Raw genomic sequence first — 18,760 nt, 5'->3', positions numbered from 1 at the left:
CAGTAAGGATTTTCAGCCAAGGTTGTTTTTTAGGTTGTAAATGCCAAGTTCTCAAAACTGAGCTGCTCCGCTTCTGAGAGGAAGGAAGGGTGGTGGCTGCCTAGAGGCCTAACACAATTAGGGTCAGCTTTAATTTCTATATTAACTTGTGAATACCATGACCATTGTTCTATTAAACTGTAGAGAAATATTCCAGCTGGTTTGCCCTGAGAACATGGAAGGAGATGAAATCACATTCAAGGTGTGGATACTGTTAACATGGGGAAGAACTGGAAAACTGGCAAATGCAGATCTGGAGCAAGACCTGGGGAAGAAATTCAGCTTTATCCAGTCAGCCCCATCTGCTTTGAGGATATAAATCAAAATAGTAACTTGAATACACACCATAGGGGAACAAACTCTTCCCTTTTATGTTCACTTGGGCTTTATGCATCTGAATGCAGAAAAGTGATGTGTTTGATTTGTTCTTTTCTTTCTGGACTTTCCTATTTCTAGAGTCAGAATGCAGATAATCATTATTTTTGACAACGAAATACCTCTTCTGGAATGTACAGAGCTAGTAGAATGATAGTAATTGAAAAAGAAGTTAGGAAGAGTTGGAGTCTTTAAGAATTACAGAAGAGTTTAAGCTCTAAAGCCTTTAATCTCTTAAAAACTTTTAGTCTGTTCTTTGTCAAATTCTGTCATCAGCTCCTTCTACTTCCTGTCCTTACTGCTCTCATCTGCGTTCTGTTAAATCAGACTCTGCCTGGGCTGCCTGCCTCTGTGGCAGGTTCTGTGCAGCTAGGAACCTGTTTCAGGAGGCTGCAAGGGTCAGAGATGTCTTTTCTTTCTAAAAATACAGTGAAATTTGGAAGCTAATGTTTCCTTCAACTGTTGCACACTGAGCATCTCCAAAGAGATTTTTTTTTTCTTTTATGAAGGGATGAAAGGAGTATGTTTAGCCTCAATGTCTAATGATAGCAGACTTTCTTTGTTTTAAAAGGTTTTCCATGTAGTGGGCCTGAACTCCTGGTGGCAAAATAGATTTGTATATGTATTGTATCTGTTTCTCCTGTGGCTTGTCCCCAGACAATTTCTATATACTCTGTTCTCTCATGTGAAAACACCCTGTAGAGGTTAAAAAAAAGTGTTGTTGGGAGATGAGCATCTAATCTATAGATACATACACCATAAATATAGTTTATATTGAACGAGCATTTGACTGTTTATCATGAAGACAGTACAAAGTCTAATTCCATCTACAGGATCTTCCTTCCCTCTGGAAGGCACAAAGCAGACACTACACCACAATTCAGCCTGACAGGGGAAAATGCAGTAAGAGGTTTATTCTGTTCCTCATTTAGGCTACCGAAATGTGTCTCTGTTGTACTGTAAACCCTACCTTATTATCTCTCTTGAAAACAAAATGTAAATCTGTTGGGATAGTTTCTGACACTGCACTTCAAAGAACAGAGATCCCCCGTGAAAGGGGACAGACGGGGTTGTGAGTGTCCCACACCTACATCAGACTTCAAAGGAGGACAACAGTCCTTTTTTACTCACCTGTAGTGTTCGTGCCGAACTTAGGCTGCATACACAGGCTTTCAGCAGGAACAAGAATGATAAAGATTCCCTGAGCATCCTAAACTAGTCATAGCTTCAGATCTTGGACAGCCAGTGAAATGCAGGAGTACCTCTCCCTACTCATACTCATCACAAGTAAGCAAGAAAAAGCATTTATGCTCCAGCAGCTTGGCAGTCCAAATATGCAACCCCTAGCCACAAATGAGCTTGTACTTTCACAGGTGTTTTGAAGGCCACCTCTGTGATACAGTTTGAAAGGGGGTAGAGTATTTCTTCTGCAAGTTTCTATTCTTCAGCAGTTTGGAAAGAAAAGTAATTTACAGTGATGGTCTCACGTGTGTACTGCATTCTCTAAGCTCAGAGATGAGATCTTGCTGAATGTACGAGGGCGAGAGTGCTTTAATGCACATTGATGCATTATCCAAAATGGCCATAGGTTCATTTACAGCCTTGAAGACTGGAGCCAGGGCAAGAGAAATATACTTGGAAACTACAGTGGTCATAAAGCTCATGAGGGATGGATTTGGCTATCCTGCCCACTTGGTCTAGCCTGGCTTTCCAAAGCCCAATGATAAAAAGCCCCCCTGTCATGGAATGACCAGAAAGCAGTGCTGACCTGGTCAGAACAGAAGCAGCTTGTTACTCCAGCTGCAGGAGAAGACAGAACACCATCGTGATCTGTGATGCTACAAACTGCCAAAATGAGGCTGCTCCAGTTGGTGTCCCTTTAGGTTCCACGACTCATTCTTCACTAAGTCCACATGAGTAGGACTATAGAAAATTACATGAGGGAGCGGTAACACAGAGTACAACATACAGGAAGGCTCTGGACAATCAGCTGGATCTAGGCAATATCCCTTGGAAAAAAAAACAGAAATCCTCCACACAAATTCTCCTGTGCTTTTGTTAGTTAAATTGTGCTGGGCCAGAGGGCTGTTAGGTCATGCTGGCATGCATTTCTTAACTAGTGTGGCCTGCAGAAGCCTGTGAGGTGTTAATTATTTTATTTCCACACCAGGCAGACACTTCCCTGTAAGGTGAGAACCTGAGAAGCCACCACCATGCAGCTATCAGTGCTGTCACAACTTAATGATGCTCCAGTTCCCATTTGGCCTCTCCATCTTCCAAAACTGCCTGTGACATTGTCAGCTACGTGTGGCATCTGCACAACAAAGCCTGCGAAATCCTACAGGAGGATTTGATAGGTCCCCCAGCTGACCCACTCTGACAGGCACCTCAGCCTGGACCTTGTTAACTGCCTTTATTGCTGCTTCCCAGATGGGCAGCCCAGAAATGAGTCTTCAAACTACCTCTCTGGTTGAGCAGAGACATATCTGAGGGTTTGGGTCTCTCACAAGGCTTTTGGGAAACAGCTCTGAGCTTTGCCAGCTAGGTTACCTGGGATGGAATTGGTTTTACTTCTCAAAAGCAGCTCTTCCACTGCCTTCCTGGGACTTGTCTGTCTTCTGTCTTCCTCTTGTGTCCCCCAGGTTAAGCTTGTGCCCTTTCTTGTGAGTCTCTGGTTGGGTTTTCAGCTATTATGGAAAGAAAGAATCCATTTCAGGTGAGATGAACACAGGAAATATTGAGCATTCTCATTGGCATTAACACGGTTCTTCTTAGAAGAGTCAGCCGTAAGGTTGACTTTATTTGATAAAGAAGTCCTTAAAGGCTTTTCCTCAGCCACTGAAGCCAAAAGAAACTTTTATTTTCATTTTTATTTTCACTGGGGATCAAGTCCTAATTCTTAGTTATGTAAATGAATTTACAAAATCATAGCAGTATTTCTCATCAAGTGAATCTAGATTTGGTGAACGTGACCTGGAGCTCTCCCCCTACAGGATGGCTGGGTACAACTGGCTGAAGCCATCTCTGGGGCAGACTTTATGTTCCTGATAAAGACATCCCATTTAATCCAGGATGATCAGCGTGTCCTCAGCCCAGCAAGGTGCTCTTCCCATCCCCTGGTCTGGGTTGAGAACTTCTCTCTCCTGGTTGGGAGTTGCCAAGCTGAGAGACAACGGTCACCTCCTAGGCACCGCTGGTAACTGATAGCATCAAAATTCAGTTTCCCTGTAAAGACAGGCTACTTTCCAGCACATTTTGAAATACCTGCAGTACCTGGGTCCTGCGTGTATTCTCTGCCTCTGCTTTCTTCTCCTTCCCTGGGGCAGAAGCTGTCAGGACTCTTTGTGAATGCCACACCACAGCGAGCTTCTCCATCTCCTGGGGGAGCACAGAAAGGCAGCAGCCCACAGGATTGCCCTCCTCTTTGGGGAGGTGGGGGAAACATTTCACCTCTCCTCACCTCTGTCCTTTCTGTCAGTGTTGTTTAGCTCAACCAGCAGAAAGGAAAAGCCCTCCTGTGGTACAACTGATTGAAAAAACCCTGCATTTCTCCCCTATAACAGCTTAACAGTTATCTGGGTACAGATATCATGTGTTTCATGAGTGCACAGACATGAACACAGCGTATAAACAGTGACTTGTAGCTCTTGTGTATGGGTCCTTTACAAATAAAGGATTTGTAAAGGACTGACATCTACCTTACTAAACGTTTTCACAATTAAAGGTGACGCTATAAGGACAAAGCTCCCATACAGCATACCTCTAGTGCTTCGATGTAACGGTCAGGAACAGGGCAGGCAGTTTGGGCTTTAGCTTCGAGCATCTCTTTGCTTCCTGCTTCCTCCTGGGAGCTTCTCCAAACTCCAGACAGCCTCCTGAAAATGCAAGCCAGGAGGAGCCTGAGTGAGGCCTAGTTAGTCCTACATGGTGTTCATGGCAGAGGACACGATTCTGCCACACATGGAAGATCTCCTGCCCTGTGTGTTGTTTCTTACTTCTCTCCAACAAAGAGAGGGCAGAAAGCTGGAGCTGTACAAGCCAGCTCTGGTTCCAGACTCCAAGTCAAGGTCAGGAGGCCCAGGCCTAGGCCCCTTCAGTACCAAAGTGACCCCAGAAAATGAGGCCAGCTGTGGTTCTGGGGAGCATGGGCTGACAGATTATTTTTATGTCAAGTAATGCTCTTTCAACTGAAGCGAGAGCTCCTTCGTGGTTAGTCACCTCTGAGCTTTGCTGGCCTCTAGGCACAATCCGAGTGTTGATCAGAGCTGAGACATGCAGAGACCATGAAGTAGTGGTTCAGAGGGCGTTTGAACCTCTCCTCCCTCTCACAAAACATTGCTAGACCCTGAACATTGCTCTCACAAGACAAAAAGAGTAAGTTCATTCAAATAAAAGGGAGTAAGAAGGTAATCCTCGACTTCTGGAACATTTTTTTCCGTTCAGTTACTAAACAGAGCTGTGCACTGGAAGAAGGCTCAGAGTAAAATGAAGCAGATCCCAAGGGTTTTAAAGGAGGTCTGCTACATGCACATCCTCTGGTCGCTTCTTGTAACACCTCAGAGCTCACACACACATTATGGCCAAGGGAAACTCCCCTCCCCCCATTTCCTCCAGAGGCTCACCTCACTGAGGACTCTCTTCTCTTCACCTTCTCCCCCGGTCCTTCCTCCAGGCCGACTGCCTTCACTTTCACAGGGCAATTGTGAGGAAGAGCTGACAGAACCCCTGCGGGCACAAAGCACCACCACTCATAAAACAGCACCTTGGTGAGGAGTCACACAGGAACATCACCCAGACACACTCAGCCAGGCCATAAACACCACTGACACCATTAATTCCTCATTCCTCTAGTCCTAGGCTCTTTCGAATGCTGGAACTTGTCCAACACTTCCTGCAGATCAGTATTACTCCTGGATAATATTTTTCCCACTTCTTTATCTTTTCTCTGTTGTGAAAGGTTGGTTGGGAGATGCCAGAGACCTAACAGACTCTTTTGGAGCCACGTTGTTTTATAGTCTAGGGGCTTTGTATTGGCCCTGTCTGCACATCCAGCCCACAGACCTTCTCGGAAAGTTAATATTAAGCAAAGTGAAGATCTGTTTTGGCACAGGTAAGGAGCCTTCTGTAATCATCTCCAGATGTTTCTCCTCAGAAAATAACAAGCTCCATGAGAAACACCGTGACTACGGCCAGTTTGAGACAGAATTTGGCATTCAGAAACCTGGGAGGCCTCCCTAAATGTTTACTCCTTAGTGCACAAACCAGTTTAGGAAAGGAAAGGACATTTTGCACCTGGCATTCACCAGAAAGGCACAGTAAAGCCACACCAGCCTTTCAACATTCACATTGAGCACCTGGAAAGCAAGACAGAAGAAGAACACACAGAGTGCTATCACGAGTCTGCTCTGACATTACCTTTTCTGTTAGGCTTTTTCTTAAAAAAATCTTTCATCTTCTCCTGCAGGGATTTAGTGGGTCTTTCACAGAGGGATTTAAGAAAGAATTCTCCGTATTCGGTCTTGCCCTGCAGGCTGCAAACAAGAGCACGTGTATGCAGTGCATGAAGGGCACTACTTTCCTCTGCAGCTTACATGGATGATCCCATTCTGCCAGAGATATCTTACAAGTAGCCCACCTGCAGACCATCATTTTTAAAATGCAGCACCCTCAAAGACTTCAGTAGAAAACCAAGCTACACAGGAAGGGACTACAGTGCCTGGAGAGGAAGGAGGACCCTGTCCATGTCTTCTAAGGTCTTGTTCGAGTCGTCTTGCTAACAGTGAGGATTAATGGAAACCACTCTTGCTCCAAGGGGGGACCATCTCTCATCTCTTATCCCAAGAGGACCCGGAGGACATGAAGGTCTCTTGCTTTCCAACCTACTCAGAGCATTCTGAATTTTAATTTTACCCTCCCATTCACTTGGGTACCCTTCCTGACTAGCATCATAGCATCTGGAAAGAAAGACTCCGGCACTTGGGTCACGAATGGAGCTGCTGTGCAGCATTAAACTCAGACACATCCCACTGCCTTGCTGTTTGCCAAAAAATAACTTCTATACCCTTGCAAAAGGCATTTAAGATACAATTTGCTTGCTTAAATCTCACAAAAGGCATGGGAATTTTGCAAACATGTTTGAATGCTGATTTCCATCATGTAGAATCCTATAGAAGGTAGAATGTATGAAACATTTTAAAGTTTGCCTACAGTCTTTGCTATGCTCCACAAATTCTGTCTAATGACTGATTATTTTGCATGACTGATGGCAATGTAAAAAGCAATCACTTCTCTACATTACTTCAAGTGAAGACATATGTCTCTCAACCCAACCAGCAGTAAGCACGGAGTGTACTGAGTTACTCTTTCTCAATAACCTCATGAGCAGCAGAAAAATCCTAGTCATGCAGTGCTGCCTGTCATGAGTTGAGAGGCTGCTCACATCATCAGTCAAAGGCGACAGAAAATCCTCACCTGGGAAACAGGATGTCAGGTTTGGTGAGGATGTCAGGAACTCCAGGTTCTTCCTGGGAAATGACCCAACTCATTATCCCTTTCTTCCTCTGCAACAGGGACAGAGAGAGGTGAGATGATTCCAAGGCAATGACCACGTTGCTAACCACAGCTACCACCATTAACTTGTCAGGTTCTCGTACCCTTTCCCCTAAGCCTTCAGGGATGGGACGCGGGGCCACCTGGATGTGGTTCTGGGCAACCTGCTCTAGGTGCTCCTGCTTGAGCAGGGAGCTCGGACCAGACAACCTCCAGAGGTCCCTTCCAGCCTCAATGACTCTGTGATCCTCAGTGTGACCCAACAGAGCCATCTTTTGTGCCTTGTATTTCATCAAGAGAACTGATTATAGAATAAGAAATCTAAAGAGCACCCCGTCTGCTGTACACAATGTCCAAGCCAAGACTTACGTTGCCAAGAACTTCCTTAATGTTTCCTGTTGTGTCCAGGCTGAGAAGAAATTTTTCATAAAACCTCATTTGGACTTCCATGTGCTTGACAGAAAGGATGCCCATGTCCCGGAAAACAAAATCAATATTCAGTTCACTTGCGATGCAGCGAGAGAGATACATCACGGTCTCGTTTAGACAGTTCCTCACAGCATCCGGGGGTTTTGATGTCTCCAGGGCTATCGTGGTGTAGTCCAGTGGGACAACTGGTGCAGAATCTGCTGTGCAACACAAGAGGAACACAATCATGTAGAGCTAGGATGCTAATTGCAATCAGCTCCCAGGCCCTCAGGCAATGCAGTGGGCTTCTGGAGTCCAGGTGCCATGCTAAGGCCACCGACACTGCCCACCCTCAGTTGCTATGCCTGTCAAATGCTTCCAATGAAGAAGGAAAACAGAAAAGCTGCTCAGATGTTCTGAAAATTAATCAGACCACCCTAAAATAGCATAGATTTATGAGCAAGTGTGGCAGTTTTTGGGGCCAGCAGCCACTGCATTGGAGGACACCCCACATCTATTTCAGAGGGAAAGAAGATTTTACCTGATCTTCTTACCAGGAATAATTCTTTTGGCATAGGTCAGGTTAAGAATCTTTCTGGCAGTGTTGGACAGCTGAAATACAGGCCTGCAAATGAGCAAACAGTCATTCCTTCCCACACGCAGCTCTTGCATAAGAACAGCAAATGTCCCCAGTCCAACTATCCTGACATGCTAAAAAGCAAAAGAGGGAAAAAAAAAAAAAAAAAAAAAGAAGACAGATAAGGATTTGAAGCAAAAGTAGTGTGAACATCATTCAGTTAGAGAGTTTCCAACCCTCGAGCAAGGGTTTCTGACATTTCTGGTAAGTCCTGAATGGATCGGGTGATCGGGGTGGTCTTTCCACTCCAGCAGTGTGGAGCAGAGACTGACAGTATGGATCAGTTGAATCTGCTGGACTTTATTTTTCCTGTAAATATACAGAAAAAATTGATTTTGGGGCACAATTGTGAACTGCATTTTAAAGCAGAAAAACAACATCAAAGAAGTTAAAGGGAGTGCAATTAGATAACATTAATTGCATTCAGTTATTTTGGCAGGGGAGGGGAAATCAGGGTACAAAAACCATCAGAGCACGAGGGGAGAGAGCAGGCATAAAGATCACCTTGCCCGCTGCCAGCTGCCGCTGAACGTCAAGAGATGCCTGATCCCAAATTTGCACGATCTCTGCAGAGAAAATGAAAGCCACGATTTAAGCCCGGAAACCTGGAGGCCCCAGACCAGGCCTGGTGTTAAAATAAAACTGCAAGTGCTTGGCACACAGGGACACACACACACACAGGTTTTCTCATTTTGATCCCTTGTCAGACAGCCCCTAGGCTTCCACCCACACGGCTCTGATTCCTTTAACCAAACAGGAGCCCAGAGCAGCCAAAACTTGTGCCCAGCATCTTCAAAGCCTGCTAGAAACCAGGCCCAGAGCTCGGGGCAGAAGGCAGACATCAGGGCTGCCCTAGTGTCCACCTGGGGGTGAGATCTGCCACCAGGCCTGCACACCACTCAGCCCCGAGGCTGACCACAGTTGTTGTACTTGAACATTGCTATAAAAACTCTTAGGGAACAGCTCCAGATGCTCCGACCTTTGGTTGTGAGACACGAGAGCGTTGGAAACAAGGCTCTTTCTGACGCCTTCCAGTCAGATGCCTTCTTCTCCCCTTTCCGGGACCAGGGGAATGAAGCCATGGCTGCCATACCCTCACTCCAGGTTAACACCTGGACCTGAAAACTCAAAGATACTTCTCTTGTGCTGTTACACCCTAGAGAGAGCAGCCATTTGATGCTACCCCACTGCCTCCCTCCTCCAGGCCGCAAAGTGGACCGAGAGAAAAGCTCTCACCAGAGCAGCAGAGTTGGGCAGCACAAACATTGAGGTCACAACCGCCCCCGCTGTCACCTGTCATAAGAGGGCTGCCACCTCTTCTGCCGGGGCCCTGGCTGGCTTTGACTTGAACTGGCTGTTTTGGGGAGCTGCTCTATCCTCAAAGCCCCCTCCAAGGAGCACTGTAAGCCACAGGGAACCACGGAGGGGAACTGCAACATGCTGACCCCAGGCTGAGTGAGGATCAGCCCATGTGCTGGCCCCAGGACCGTGTCAAAGGCTACAACAACTGACAGGGAAGGAACATATTTTTACCTTTCCCGACTGATTAAAGCAAGAAGGTTGGTTCTAGTGTCAAGGAAAGAGTAGCTGAGTGTTATTTGGTGAGGCCCTGGCACAGGTTGCCCAGAGAAGCTGTGAATGCCCAATCCCTGGAGGTGTTCAAGGCCAGGCTGGATGGGGCTTTGGGCAGCCTGGTCTGGTGGGAGGTGTCCCTGCCCATGGTAAGGGGTTGGAATTGTGATCTTTACAGTCCCTTCCACCTGAAAGCATTCAGAGAATCTGTAATTCCCTTCCTTAGAGGCTGGAGAAAAAGCACAGACTGCTCAATGAGCATAGGTTTCCTCTCACCCACAGAGGCATTTACTTCAATCACCACTGGTATCTCCAAGGACTGGTATATGAGTCCATCATGAACATCCACCACCCGAGGGTCTCATGGTAAGGTAGAAACCTACAACAGGGTATTGGAAAATTCAATCCCACACCTCTGTGCTATGGTATTTCCACACAATAAAGCATTTGTGGAACTTGTGTAGGCTGTGAGACTCAGCTGCAAGCCTGGAATGAGACTGTGAGCTCCAGCCCAGCAGTATGAATGTTTTCCCTCAGAAAGCTCTACAGTGGCTTCTCCTCGAAGAAGTGGAACAAACCAGCAGCAGAGAAGGGGATGATGCACACAAAGGCAGTACCCAGAACCCACTATAAGGAATTATGACCATCTCCAGTCACGCATTGATTGTAGTTTGTCATTTCAAAAGCCCTGTGGTGTTTACTACAAAAGACAACAGTGTCCCCTCTTACACCTTGGCAGTTGTGTGGAGGAAGAAATATGTTCTACATTTTCCTCTCAGTGCTTCCATTAAAAAACTCACAGGCGAGTAGTTTTCACAGATTTTAATTTTAAATAATTTTCAAGAGTAATATAAAAGTTACAAGTTTGTCTATTCAGACTAATCGTTTTTTTTTTTTTTCCTCCCCTCAGAATTCTTCAGTGAAGTTAACTGCTGTATATTTCCGATAGCACTGGTTAGAGAGTATTTCAAATAACATGATTTATAAGCTTATGTTTTCCAGAAGAGGGGGTTCTGTGTCAGGCGTCTCTGGAAGTTCTCATACCTAGAAAAAAAAAGATCAAAAAGTGTTTTAAAATGCCTTCAAAAATGACACAAATAATGTAAATGCTTTGCCTTATAATTCTAACAGAAATCTTGAGGGGAAGTAGTCCCTGTTATTTTTCCTCTTGCAAAATAATTCCAGCTTCCACATTCATTATACACAGTAACTGTAGAGCAAAATCTAATGAAGAAAAATAACTAACGCATGGTAGAATCAATCATGCACATATCCTTTCCAAATTTCACTTTCCTTACCAGGAAAAACATGCAAATGACAACTGATGTTCGAATCCACAATTAACTTAGAGCAGTGAAAAACATGGAAAGCACACAATTTTTGTGACTTCCTCAAAAAAAAAACAAACAAAAAACCAAAAACAAACAAACAAAAAACAAAAACAAAAAACAGCAAAAACAGCAACCTGCAGTCTTTGAGCTGCAAAAGCTAGAAACCCCTTTCAATCTTCACAAATGCAAGCTGAAAGATATCCCAAGTTACAACCAATGAAATAAAGACAACAAAAACTTCTATATCTGAAAATTCTTAACCCAATTCAAATGAGAGAAGAAACTCTGGAATGTTTTAAACCCACTCAAATTAAAAAACAAAGAAAAAGGCTTATCAATATATATTTCTAAGCTAAATGAATTGATTTCCATTGCAGCAAGTCCACTGCAGACCTAAAGATGCTCTCCATTTTAGAAGCTATAATTAAATGCATTATGACAACAAACATATGAACAGAACCAATTCCCCACTTGATTGCAATCAAGTTAGCAGATAAATGTGTTTGCTTTATCAGAGTTATGCCTCACTTCACTTCACTGTTTGGAACAAGCAAAACTAAATTCAGTGTTACCCAGGGCACGACCAGCCATAACCCTCTTTCTTTAGCCCCTCTTCCCTGTGGTTTCTCCCACCTTACACCCACGTATGTTCACGGAGTGCCAAGTTACCTTCTATTTAGGAGAGATCTGCATCAAATTACACTCCCAAAGGAAACGTAATGCTTACAGTAACTGCTCACAGACTCACACTGACCTGTACTAATGATCAAACTGTCCAGAAAGCCCAAAATACTGTTTAGAAAAAGGGCTTGGGTTAATACTGTTGAGGCTAAAGAGGGCTAACGGAGAAAATATTAGAAAGAATTTTTCAAACATCCTACAGGGCTGTCTGCAGTTCACTGTTTACCTCCAGACCACGTGGGCTATTCCTGCTAAAAACCCTCTCTTAAACCAGTCCCTGGGAAACAACTCAGAAACTTTTTCATCCTGGTGGCAGAAGCAGGTCAACTAGGAATATGATTTCTCCATCCCTTCCATATTCTTAAGCAATGTAACTATGCTGGAGCTATGTCCAAGATAACAAGCATAAAAAAGCCCTAAAGAACAAACTGACAGGCATCAGCGTTCTGTCTCCCCATGACTCAAGAAGCACTTGCAGAATCAGCAACATCCTGTGACCCCACATACGTCAAGGGTGGTATTTCTAGAAACAACTAAGCTCACAGGGGAAAAAAAAATGAAAAAAATATATGAAGACACTGACAAATAAACAGTGGACAGAATGCCTGTGTACTTTAGGTAACCAACAGTGAATCAGTAACAGACTTTTCTGCATCATCTCCCTGGATGGCATGGCAGTAATACCTAGGAATCAGCTCTTCTGGTGCCTAGAAAAAAAAAAAACACTGGACACTACAGATCATTTCCATACCATTTCAGAACTACATTTGCAGGAATGAAAGCTTCAGAAGGATTTGGCGTCATCTGTGCCTGAGTAACAGCAAAAGAGGAAGCAAAATTATAGAAGTTATCCAACATCTTCTGAGTGAACTGAAACAGAAAAGAGACATCCTAAGTAAGTTTTTTTGTTCAGTTTGAATTTTTGTGCAAAATTTTAGCAGATATGCAACTCCACATGAAGTAGAACTAGCATTGCCATCTAAAATGCAGCAGGAAGGTCCATACATTAAGGCCAGGTAATCAGTTTTAAAAAGATCACAACATCCTAACTCTCAGTTTTGCCCTCAGATCCACCTAGTGTTCAGAAATCATTTTGAAAATCTTCACTAGAGTCCTCCCTAGACAATTTCGTCCAGCTGGATAAGGAGCTCCAGGAAGAACATTTTCTTTTTGTGACAAATAAGTGATGCAGTGCTGGCCTCCTCCTTCAAATTAAACCATCAGAACTGCAAACCACATTAAAGCTGGAAAGTCCAGCTCATGGCAAGCCACTGGTTGCTGCAGGCTATTCAAGTGGTTTAACAATCAGCCTCATTACGTTACAACTCACTGCCAGACTCAGCAACAGGGAAACTTCCTTCAGCTTCCACCAGGAAGGCTTCTATGATTCTATGATGTTTTTTACAATAGGACATGTATACTATAATCTGTTGGCCCGGTTCCACTGAGCATACAAAACCTGATCCTCTGCAGCAGAGGAGTACTAGAAGATGTCTTCTAGCACAAGAAAAAGTCACCTCAAAAATTCCAGATGATCTGACAACAATTAGGTGGGTTGCAGTCCCATAACCACCCACAGCAGCTTTATATTTTTAAATAATTATTTCTTCAGAAGATCAATTTTGAAGGCTTTGCTACCACAGAGGATTTTGAAAGCAGGATGTCCACCATACCTCTGTGAACGAGTCTACCGATGACACAGCAGCACTTGCAACAGGAGTCTGCTGTGCCAGGTTTTCCAGGAGTTCCACCGAGATTCCAATCTGGGCCACAGTTGGCGTCTGCGGGAGGTTCATGGCACCAAAGGGGTGTTGGCTTCCCTTCCCTGAAAGGGCCACAAACAGCACGGGTTACACTTGACACACATTTGAAGACAGTGTTACTTAAATCACCACGTTTCTTCTGTATGAGATCTCTGGTAGGGGGTGTGGGATCCATCTCCCTGTCACAGGGATACAGAAAGCACAGCCCGAACACTTGCACAAGCACATATATGCACAACAGATGAAAAGGTGTGACAGGTACATTTGTAAGAAACCAGCAGATCTTAAGGAAGCCTCTAAAAAAATAAATATTTTTAAAGCTACTTGTGAAGGAAATCGCTTAAACAGAAATTATGATCTGTGAGTAAAAGACAGTAACACCTTTCTTTATAGGAACCAGTCCTTTAATGCACATCATAATGACTACAGAAAAATAGGAACACACAGCAGTGCTGAAGAGTTGTTTGATTCACTCCTTCAAACCAGGTGCTTGTGAACCTGCCTGTGCACTGAAAAGCCTTCAGCATCAGTGACTTGGAGCTAGCCCTGTGGAGAGCTGGGCAGCCCCATGCCTCATCAGACCACCAACGGCAGCAAAGTTCGAAGAAATAACCACGGAACACCTCTGACTTTGCAAAAGTTACATAAAAAAAACATGAACTAGGTAGAAGAACACCCCCAAATTGCATTCCGCTCACACAAGCACCATCCAAGCTCCTACTATCACTCCTGACCCTTCTCACCTTGCTGTTAATCAGCACTTTCAGCCCCAGCTCCACCTAGGGGCTCTGCAAACAATGACAGGCATCTAGAGACAAGGGACTCTGATCACCCGTCCCTCTTCAGCAGCATCCGTACATGAAAATACAGGGAAAAGGTCTGGGGGCTCACAATTCTATTAGGTGGAGTATTGATTTTTTATTTATTTTCACTCAGAGTAACCCCAGTGGGAAAAGTATCCTTTTAACACTTAAGTGATGTTTCAGCAGCCCTCTCTGCTGAAGGCAACAAGGCACTGCCAGGAAGAAGCCGACACAGCCAGAGCCCAGCACCTCTTTCAGCTGAGCCAGGTGTGTGTCACTCCTCACCCTGACCCCAGGACTGGGATCCAACGTGATGTTCACAAGCAAAGCACTCCCTCTTCTCTTCAAATGTGACTTTAACATAAGGCTGGTAAGAACAGAGTTTGTCTTCTTAAGTGCTATTAATTTGCTCCTCTGGGAAATGCCACTGCTGTATGAGCTCAACCCCTCCTGTGGGCAGCTGCTTGCTTGTAAAACATATAAAAGTTTCACGAATATAATAGAAAAGCTATCAAATAAACAAACATCATGCTCAAGTTCATTATTAAAGAATCCCCACAGCAATAAAGCTGGTAGAAATTTAACACCTTGTAACATCTTCAACTGAGAAGCTTACAATAAACAGATAAAATCCTCAAGTAGCAAGCAGCTCACTCAAAATGTATCACTACTTTAGAAAGACACCCCTGATCTAAATAATACAATATATCCATATATTTTGTCCATTTTAGAGAGAAAAGCATCCTCTGCCACCCTTTACACTCCACATTTTGAATGCCTGGCCCTTGCAGTTAGCCTTCCAACCCTTACAGATGGGCAGAACACCGTGTTAATGGGAACTGAAATACTAACCCAGTTTTCACATTCACATTCTCTACTCACCAACAAACTACATCATAGCAGAGAAATTGCAACCTGTTAAATTATTTTTTTGATCCTTTATTTCCCTTTATCTCAGCTTGAGTCAAGATGCTGAGCCCCTGATACCTTTCAGCACAAGGATGTCAAAAACCTCACCCATCTGCATGCCTCAGACGTGGACAGTGTGTGAGATGTCACGTCTATGAGCAGAAAGCAGAACTGCATACATCACTACACGATGCACAGTACATAAGATCTGTAATAGAAATGGTTTCCTGGAACTTTTATCCCCCTTGTTAATATAATTCCCATATAAGGGGAAGCATTTTATCCACAGCAGAGGCTGGAGATGCTCCTGCTCTTTATACCTCAACACTTCCAGAAGTTCAAGGTGACAAAGAGCCAGCGATCAGCGGTGGTATTCCCAAACAGGTTTCCAGAGCAACCTGAATACAACTTTTGAGGCAAAACACAGCAGAACCTACAATGGCTCTGAAGGCATGCTGTGCAAGGGCAGCAGGATCCCAAGAAAAAAGCTTGCTCTCTCTAGTCACAGCTTGAGAACTGAGCACAACTCCTTGTGTCAAGAGATAAAGCTCACAGCAATTTCACCAGGAATGCCAGAGACATTAGAGAGTGAAAAAGTACTACTGCTGCAGCTCAAACTGAAGCTCTCCAGGCTGAACAGACGCAGATGCTTGGCGAGGAAACAACAACATTGGTGATCAAACAAGGCTGGACCCAGTACTGGCCATTTGGGGACACAATCAGGGACACAAATTTGTTCCACCCGCACTCAACAGTGGATTAAGTTCGAGCCCAAATAACCAAGCTACAAACATAATCCCTTGACAAGTCTTATGGAGAAGATAAAACTCCAGTTCACCTTCTTTATTCAGCCTCTCTGTGGAACAGCTCCACTACCTACCAGTAAAAAAAAAAAAGGCACGCTGAATCAGGAGACGTGCAGGCACGCTGCCTGCGTGCTGAAGGGCATGCCGTTGACATTTGGCCTCCTCCCCCGTTTCACAGACACACGCTGGCTATCGCCACCAGGCTCAGAAAGTCAGCCTCAGACAGCCAAATGCAGATTTCAGCAGGCAGCAATGCCTCTCTGACTCCTCTCTCTCTAATCACTCGCTCTGGTTTCCCCTTTCCAGTCCATTGCACAACCCTTCATTATCATGGAAATTATGGCTGTGCAGCTCAGGCTGCCTCTGTGGTCTGGGATGAGCCGCAGGCAACACCAGGACAGGCGGGCACAGCAAGCAGAGCCACCATCACCCCATGCCATGGAGATCATCCTCATGCCTGGTCCTATGCTGACTGATGCAACTGAGATGCTGAGACAGAGAAAAAACAGTTCAGAGAACAAGCAAGGTCACAAGGAGACAGGGTCTCCTGTTCCCTCTTTCTTGGAAATTAGGGCAAAAAGGCACTGGTCTGCAAGAGCATCTGGAAACATCTTTACGTTAAGGCTGTGAACTACAACGGAACTGACAAAAGATGGGTAGGCCTTTGCCACTGAAAAGCTTTAAGCTGCTTGACTGCCATCCAGCTTTCCTTTAGGGAGAGGAAGCTATGCCATGGGAGTGCCTCATTACTTCTACAATATGCATGACAATAATCCCACTCTTATTTAGGAAAAAAATAATATAAACACGATTCAAGTAGCACCAGCCTTCTCTGACTCTTAAGAGTCAGACTTCTCTGTCTCAGCTATACTTCAGAACCACAAAAACGTTTGGGAGCCTAATTGCCACTGCCGATACCCTCTGTCGGGCAATTACGCAGTACACAGCACCTGAAGCAACCAGCTTTCTAAAGTCACTGTGTCACACCTGGCTCTTTACTACACCTTCCCCTGTGCTACAAAGAATACAGCTGCTAAACAGTAGTAGCAAAAAGAAAGTATTCCAATAATATCTAACCCAATGCCTAAACACCATGCTAACGAAAGTCTGGGCTCATTTTTATTCAGGTTATGCAGAAGCAGTGGAAGACATTGCAATTGCATCCAAGATAAAACAAGCGAGAAATCTCACTAGGAACATAAACATACAGCCAGACTTCCACAAAACTCATCCGATGCTTCTAGCACCACATCTCCTAGACACTACCTGGAAACAGATCCACCTTTTCACGCAACAGTTTGATAAAAAACAGCCTAACATTTACCCCCTCATGCACGCAGTAACACTCCCATTTCACTGACTGCTGGTTTTCTCTACTTACCAGACTTCAGGCCAGAAATTTTGAAGATTGCACTTGGCTTCTCGTTAGTGACAAAGCCCAGCAGTTGCCACACTGCCATCCCACTCTGGTCCGGGTAACAAAAATAGACAGATCCTCCCATGCCTTCCGGAAAAGGTATAGTTCCCAGCATGAACACTACTACATGGTTGATGTTTTCATAGTCTGGTAAATCAAATACAAATTTGTCTTCGGCCACTTGTTGAGGAGCTGCTTGTACCTATAAGGAACAAAACTGTTGTCAGCATTGCTGTGTTTTCCATCTTTGAGTGTAACTATGAATTTCCCTTTACAGAAATATGCCTAGGGTGGAATACAACAAAAAAAATGAGGAACCTAAATAGCCAGATAAAAGTCAAACACATCAGTAGAACTGAAAAAAAATAAATACTAAAAAGGGACAAGTCTTGTTCCACCTACACTGAACACAATCCTACCCAGGCCTACAGGATCCGAATACCTTCGCTCCCCATGCGCGTAGGCGGAAAATAGGGTGCAGGAGAGGCTGCCAAGGCTATGAGCAGTGGCTATTGAGCACCAGGCTGGCACAACCCCAGCAGCACGGAAACCTGTTCACACAGGAATCACAGAACCATAGGATTATTAAGGTTGGAAAAGCCCTCCAAGATCATCTGGTCCGACCAGCCCCCTACCACCAATGTCACCCACTAAACCATATCCCCAAGCACCACATCCAAGCTTTCCTTGAACACCCCCAGGGATGGTGACTCCACCACCTCCCTGGGCAACCCGTCCCAGTGTTTGACTGCTCTTTCTGAGCAGAAATGTCTCCTCATTTCCAACCTGAACCTCCCCTGGCACAACTTGAGGCCATTCCCTCTACCCCCATCCCTAGTTACCTGCAAGAAGCGCCCCCCCCAGCTCCCCACACTTCCTTTCAGACACAATAAACCTTCAGCACCCTGCTGGCTCAATGCCAGAGCACAACACCCACCCTCACCACCCCACCCCCAGGAGCCCCAAGCTTTGGGACCAGCGCTCTCCCTGGCCTTAAAACACTCCTTTCACGCCCCCAACTCGGCTCTAAGGAACCCGGGGCCCAGCTGCAGCTCCTCACCAGCCTGCCCGCCACCAGGCAGCCGAACATGGCGGCGGCGGCCCCCGGCCCCCCTCAGGCTCTCGGCAGCTCCCCAGCCTCCATCGGCGGCTGCCCCCGGAAATCTCCGCGCCCCCTCAGCAGCCCCCGATCGCTTCCGGAGCGCGGTGGTGGCGGAGGTGGGGTGTGGGGGGCGGGAAGAGGACTACAAGTCCCAGGGTGCCCCGCGCGCGCAGGGCGCTGAGGCGCGGGGCAGGGCGGCGCGGGGCATGATGGGAGATGTAGTTCGCACTGCTGCACCAAGGGGATTTTTTGGGGATGGAAAAGGGGATTATTTCCACACATCGCCCTGATGTTACTTGCCCCAGTGCTCAAAAACCAGTTACACGATTACCTACGCTCAAGAAAGTCACACAAATTCAAAGAAAAAT

General features: G+C 45.3%; 1 protein-coding gene and 1 long non-coding RNA gene across 6 annotated transcripts; both read right to left on the bottom strand.

Moving 5' to 3' along the window:
- Nucleotides 1-5,554, bottom strand: LOC137842541 (uncharacterized). Its single transcript, XR_011089108.1, has 4 exons — nucleotides 5,037-5,554; nucleotides 4,175-4,289; nucleotides 3,688-3,792; nucleotides 1-3,101 (listed from the first exon to the last, which is right to left on the bottom strand). It is a non-coding gene; the product is annotated as an uncharacterized lncRNA (long non-coding RNA).
- Nucleotides 5,555-10,387: 4,833 nt separating this feature from the next.
- On the bottom strand, nucleotides 10,388-18,528 carry HIKESHI (heat shock protein nuclear import factor hikeshi). 5 transcript variants are annotated; one of them, XM_068656410.1, is made up of 6 exons: nucleotides 18,351-18,494; nucleotides 17,710-17,841; nucleotides 17,255-17,492; nucleotides 13,266-13,417; nucleotides 12,344-12,462; nucleotides 10,388-10,624 (listed from the first exon to the last, which is right to left on the bottom strand). In XM_068656410.1, the coding sequence occupies exons 3-6, from the start codon at nucleotides 17,403-17,405 to the stop codon at nucleotides 10,570-10,572; spliced, it is 477 nt and encodes a 158-aa protein (XP_068512511.1). In that variant the 5' UTR covers nucleotides 17,406-17,492; nucleotides 17,710-17,841; nucleotides 18,351-18,494; the 3' UTR covers nucleotides 10,388-10,569. The 5 variants fall into 5 exon arrangements, with proteins under 5 accessions (XP_068512511.1, XP_068512421.1, XP_068512337.1 ...); XM_068656320.1 differs by having other exon boundaries at nucleotides 17,733-17,841; XM_068656236.1 differs by lacking the exons at nucleotides 12,344-12,462; nucleotides 17,710-17,841 and adding an exon at nucleotides 12,277-12,299 and having other exon boundaries at nucleotides 18,351-18,526.
- Nucleotides 18,529-18,760: the final 232 nt, after the last annotated feature.

This window comes from Anas acuta, chromosome 1 (genome assembly GCF_963932015.1).
Source record: "Anas acuta chromosome 1, bAnaAcu1.1, whole genome shotgun sequence".
NCBI classification, from domain to species: Eukaryota; Metazoa; Chordata; class Aves; order Anseriformes; family Anatidae; genus Anas; species Anas acuta.
The sequence above is the reverse complement of the archived record's forward strand: the minus strand, read 5'-3'. Positions and strand labels throughout refer to the sequence as shown.

What these genes read in the sequence shown, in the direction of transcription:
- HIKESHI (XM_068656069.1), bottom strand. Translation starts at nt 18,380, where the DNA reads ATGTTCGGCTGCCTGGTGGCGGGCAGGCTG. An exon ending in CGGTAGACTCGTTCACAGAG is followed by an intron (nt 12,463 to 13,265) that starts GTATGGTGGACA and finishes TTTCTGTTTCAG; the next exon opens with TTCACTCAGAAGATGTTGGA. An exon ending in GCAAATGTAGTTCTGAAATG is followed by an intron (nt 10,625 to 12,343) that starts GTATGGAAATGA and finishes TTTTTTTTCTAG; the next exon opens with GTATGAGAACTTCCAGAGAC.